At 39.8% G+C, this 6,000-nt stretch overlaps 1 protein-coding gene across 1 annotated transcript in view; it reads right to left on the reverse strand.

Moving 5' to 3' along the window:
- SLC6A13 (solute carrier family 6 member 13) overlaps positions 1-5,342 on the reverse strand; it is a 42,981-nt gene extending 37,639 nt beyond the window's left edge. The window contains 1 exon segment of the mRNA XM_027857353.1: positions 5,129-5,342. Within this exon segment, the coding sequence (XP_027713154.1) occupies positions 5,129-5,342 (214 nt within the window).
- Between the last annotated feature and the right edge of the window lie 658 nt (positions 5,343-6,000).

A 6,000-nucleotide genomic window follows, 5' to 3' on the forward strand; every position in this document is an offset into this window, starting at 1 on the left:
AAGCAGAACTCTGTAAACTTTCTAAGCATGAGCTACCATTATTTCCAACCTAATCAATCATTCTTCTTCAGGATTCTCCTTTCCCCTTGAGAAGGATTTCAAGGACTAAGATCATTTGGGTCTTATTCTTTTACCTTCTTGGGGGTGGGAGTTGAGGAGGAAGAGGAAAGAGGGAAGATGGTACTACCAAGGGAAGAAATGAAGTACAAAGATAAATTTTGTCTCCTGTGACCACCCTGTCTACCTTCAACTACGCACATAAAACCAAAAGGTTCTGTATACAGATAATTTTGTCCTATGTGGTTTAACAGGCAAGAAGCTTAGCAGTCAATACCAGTCATCAGTAACCATTTCATCAGGGTGGGGATCTAGGGAGGAACACAGGAACACAGAAAGGGACAGTGACTTGAGCAAACTAAAAAATACACAGGAAAACTGAAATACTGATATATAGACCCATGGTAATACACGCACAGAGAGTCTTGGGTTTGGGGGTTTGGGTTTTTTTAGTGTAGCATTCGAATAGCGGTTCCTGAAGTTTTCCAATCCCCTGAGAACTCCCCCACCCAAATATTTACCAACTCACTGCCAAGAAAAACTTGTTTTTTAAGTCTATAGCTCATCTTTTTTCCTTCATGTAGCAGCATATCTTTAAGTCTGGGAAGGCAGGGAAAGAGAATCAAAGTAGACATAGCCCTTTCACATAGGATACAGTTAGAATTATTCTGCAGTGACCCTGGAAGACCCAAAAAGATTTATAGGAAACAAAATAGATAATCAAGAAAGTTCACTCACTCCATTGCCTCCCAATCATATAACACAAAGTTTTCTTATATGGAGGCATCCCTCTTTCTGGGTAGACCAGGGTGACCTTAGAATGAAGAATGGTTCTGTATACTTCCCACAGTGAGATATCACTCTATCAGGCAGCAGGCTTCCAGGGGAAGTTGGATATACCTGGAGTTGGGCAGGGAATCAGTTGGCTGGGGGATAAAAACAGACAAACAAGTAGGCTGGTCCAGGCTCTCTAAGATCAGCAATCCATGCCCCCAGATGAGGAAGCCACTCTCCTTGCTCACCTATGGTCCCATGAATCAAAGTTTTTAGAGTAAATCTTGACAAGGGGTCTATTTCTGATCAGCCCATCAGACCAACCTTTTTAGTTTGGGACTGAGGGACTTCAGTAAGGAATTTCTAAATACAGAGTCAAAGACCAGTTGCCCAGAGGCCCAGAATCTCAGTAATATTCTCTATTCCCAAATCCTACTTTCCCAAAGGTTGTCTCCATGTTTCTGCCCCATGATCCACAGGGAATTCTAACTTGGACCCAAATATTCCAAGGCAAATGGGTTCATTCTGTACTTTCCTTCCCTTTTCTCACCCCATTCCTGTCAATTCCTAGGCCAAAGATCACCCAATTCCAAAGAGGCTTGAGGAAATCAGCTTCACCTCCTAATCCTCTTTGTGCCAATGTGAGGGGCTAAGCGGGTTATTCAATCTCAAAGGTTCCTGAGCTCCAATTAAATCCTCCAGACTCCCAGTACAATTTCAGCAGCTGAGGTACTTAAGCCAGGTTCCTCCTGACAAAGCCATAATGGTCCTCTTGGTACAGGGTGCAGCATGGAGGAAGACCTCGAGGAGAAAAAAAAAAACTAGAATACCCCCATGATCCCAGACCCAAAAGCTTCAATCTATCCTTTTGCAAAAGTGTCAGTCAGACTACAGGCCTTGGAACAAATGCCTAATTCCACAAAGAGGCTGACCCCCTCCTATACCTCTTATCCATATTGTACCTACTCTATACATCTTCCACAACCTCAAGTACTAAGTATTTGGAGGTACACACCAGGATACACACCAGGTCAAATACACTAATTGTAGCTATAGTCTACTTCTAAATCACTAAGAAAGAGAAATATAACAGACTTCATTAGCCTGATCTGGCAGCTCTGCCTATGGCAGGCTATGAGTACCACCAGAGGATCTTTGAGCCCTTGTATTCTATGGAATAACCCACTGAATTCCATCTATTACTTCTGCCTCTCCTATATCCATGCCCTCTCCAAAAACTTCTAACTCGGGTAGATTGCACAAGCCTTGCTTTGAACCCTTCCCTACTTGACCTCTACATGGTAACCTGTGAATTTGTGTGGTCTATTAAGCCTGATAGTCAACCCAGGTATCCATGCATCTCCTTTAGGGTTAAGCTAGGGCACCCCATGAAAGAGAGCAGCAAGAGTCAGAAAGAGCTATACTGAAACCTCTCTTCATTATTCAGGATTTCTGTAAGAGTTTCTGTAAGATATAGCATAATACAATACAATACAATATAATATAATATAATATATCTATAAGATTTCTATAAGAGCCAGAAAGTGTAGAATTTTTAACCAAACCATGGTTAGAAATTATGAAAGACAAAACAAATAATTCTGATTACATAAAATGTAAGTTATTGTACAAATGGTAAATAAATATTTACATGATATATTGATATATATCTGAGATATCATCAAGAAAAATCTCCAAGGTACATACAGAAATCAATGCTAACATATAACAGCAAAAGCCTTTCCCCAGTAGATAAGTGATCTGAACGGTTTTGTAAATAAGGATTGCAAACTCTAAATAACCATTTGAAAATATGCTTCAAATTACTCATAATAAGAGAAATGCAAATTGAAACAACACTGAGGTTTCATATCATAGTCTATACATTGAAAAAGATAAACAAAAAATGGGAATAGTCAATGTTGTCAGGACTATGGGAAGACAGGTACACTAACATAGTTCTGGTGATGTTGTGAGTTAGTCTAACTACTCTGGTTATCAATTAAGAATGTTGCAAGAAACATGACCAAACTGTCCATTATCTTTTCACCCAGAGATCCTACTGCTTGACCTATACCCCCAAGGAGGTCAAGGATAGAAGGAAAGGTACACACCAATATATTTATAGCATTACTTTTTGTAGTAGCAAAATCCTGGAAACAAAGTTGATACTCATTGATTAGGGAAGAGCTAAACAAATGCATTACATGAATATAATAAAATATTGCCATGCTATAAGAAACTGGACATGAAGAATGTAGGGAATATGAGAAAATATATGAAGTGAGTTGTAGCAAGGAAAACGATATACACAATAAACACAATAATGGAAAGAAAGAAAAAAAGAAACCAATTATAATAATCAAACTTGGTCCCAAATAGGAGAGGAAACAATGTACCTCTCTCCTTTGTTTTGAAAAAGTAGGACACAATGAGTGTGGAGTGTTACTTACATTGTCAAACTCAGTAGATGTGTTGGTTAGTATTACTTAACTACTTCCCCCCTCCAACTTTGCTTTTATTCTTTGTTACAAATTATGACCCACTGAGTAGAGGACAGGGGAAAGGAAACATTAGGAAATGAAGGTGATCTGAAAACAAAATATATAAATTACAATTTTTTAGAATCAATGTATTGGATTATTTTTTTTTAACCTACTCTGAGGATCACTTCAGACTTTGTACATTTGCAAAGGTAAGAAAAAACTGGGAGCAGTCCATGTTGGTGGGGCCGTGGAAAGACAAGCACACTAATGCATTGTTAGTGGAACTGTGGATAGGTCAGACCATTCTGGATATCAATTTGGAATCCTGTAAGAAATATGACTAAACTACACATGCTTTTTGACTCCATGGGGATAAGAGACAGAAATGAAGATCCAACAAATGAAGGTACAAAATGGATAAAAATGAAGTGCTGCTACACTATAAGAAGGCCACAGAGAAGCACAAGAAGACATATTTGAGTTGATGTGTAGTGAAGTAAGAAGAGCAAGGAAATCAAAGAGCAGTGACTGCAACAATGTAATTGACAGCAAGGCCAAAAAAAAATCTAAACCTAGAAAGAAAATGGGTACTCACTGATTCAGGAATAGCTGAAAAAAATGTAGTATATTAATGTTACCAAATTGTATTGTGCAATTAGAAATGATGAACATAAGAAATATAGAGAACCAGGAAGATTGTACGAATGAATGCAGAGTGAAACAAATGAACATAATGGAAAAACAAAAGAATAGCATGCCCAACTATGATAACGTAAATGTAAAAAATCAACAAAAGGAAGCCAAACTCTAAGTAACTGAAAAACAAATGAAGATCCTGGAGAACAGACAATGAAATATACCTCCCTTCTCACAGCAGATAAGTGGGAGGCTCCTGGGTCAGAATATTGCATACAATGTCAAATGCATCCACTATATAAAGTGTCTTTGCTTAACTGTTTTTCTTTGTTAAATGGGAAGCTAGAAAGGTTTTGTTTTTTCTAGAAACCACTGCTATGTGATAACAAAAGGCATCAATAAAACACAGTTAAAAGTTGTGTTTTTTTAAAGGGGGGAGAGCAGAGCCATAATTTTTGTGATATGCACACTCATTTAGGTGAAGAGAATGCCCCAAGACACTACAGATGTCCTAAGACACCACAATTCCTCAGGCCCCTTTAATTACTTTTGCTAAGTGCAGAGAGGCAACATCACATGCAGCCAGCCTCAGAATTAAGAAGACCTATGTTCAAGTCCACCTCGGACACATACTGACTGTATGAGCCTAGGCAAGCCACTTAACCTCTAAATGCCCCAGGCAGCTTTCTAAATTGCAGAGCCCTGGTTTATTCTCACTAAGAGTTCCCTTAATAAAATCATTCCCTTAATAAAATAAAAAACAATAAAATCACAAGTCTGTTCTAGACAGAAAAAAATGCTAAAATTAGTTACTTCTATGCTTCTGAAGGGTTGAGAATGCTGTTCTTCAGCCCCTTTACAATTCATCAAAGGACAAAGCCCCCATTGCCCTGATCTAGTTATAGCTCTGAGAGGGAGAAACACCCAACCAGCATGCATACTCTAGAGAAATAGAATCTAGGATTATACTCCCCATTCCCTGATTTGCAGTGGCTATCTCTAGGAAGCAAGAACTCCCAGGTCCAAAGGTCATAATGTTGGAGGTGGCTCAGTAGATCAGGGAAAGGTACAAGGAAAAGTATGAGGAGTCTCAATACTTTAGGACACCTGAGGAATCATTGAGTACAGAAGATGGAAACAGTTTCCCCTCCTGATGGGAGCCAGTGGGTGCTCACCTCCCCCATTCTTGTAGCAGAGATAGGGGAACCTCCAGACATTGCCCAGCCCAATGATTTCCCCAGCTACAGACAGCACGTATTCCACTTTGTTGTTCCAGTGATCCCGCTCTAGTGTGCCTTCCTCTTCTTCCTTCTCTTTCTCCTTTTCCACAACTGAATAAGTTGGTATTGTCTTTCCATTGCTGGTTGCACTAGGGACCCTGCTATCCATCCCACCTGGAATAGAGATAGGAAGCCTTGTTATTGGTAGGAAACCCCTGGAAATGAAACCCCACCTAGGAAGGAAGGAAGGAAGGAAGGAAGGAAGGAAGGAAGGAAGGAAGGAAGGAAGGAAGGAAGGAAGGAAGGAAGGAAGGAAGGAAGGAAGGAAGGAAGGAGGGAAGGAGGGAAGGAAGGAAGGAAGGAAGAAAGGAAGGAAGGAAGGAAGGAATTCTGCCTCAGCGGTCAATTCTTCCATAGCATCTCCTACTAAGAAATACCTAAATGCTCCAGTTGCCGAGACCAACTCAATCTATACCCCCAGATTCTCTATACTGGTTACCCTTTTTTCCTGCTAGAAGGCATTCATTAAACCCGAAAGCCCAGACTGAGTTCCCCACAGATTCCCATGGATTATGTAGGGCATGTGATGGGGGAAAGGATCACATGACCACAAGAGTTGTTTAGGTTCTGCTTTCAATACAACTAGCCTGCTAAATCTTGTAAAATGGGGAGAGTTGTGGTATCACTGATGATGTTTTCCATTCTGGAAGTCACATTCTAGGAAGGCCATTGATAAGATAAATAGCATCCTGAGTTGAGTAAACAGGACTATGGAAGGCCTAAAGATTATATCATAAAAGAATTGTTGGAAAGAACTGGGAGGTGTT

Source organism: Vombatus ursinus, unplaced genomic scaffold (genome assembly GCF_900497805.2).
Source record: "Vombatus ursinus unplaced genomic scaffold, bare-nosed wombat genome assembly UNPS02012082.1, whole genome shotgun sequence".
In the NCBI taxonomy this organism is placed as follows: Eukaryota; Metazoa; Chordata; class Mammalia; order Diprotodontia; family Vombatidae; genus Vombatus; species Vombatus ursinus.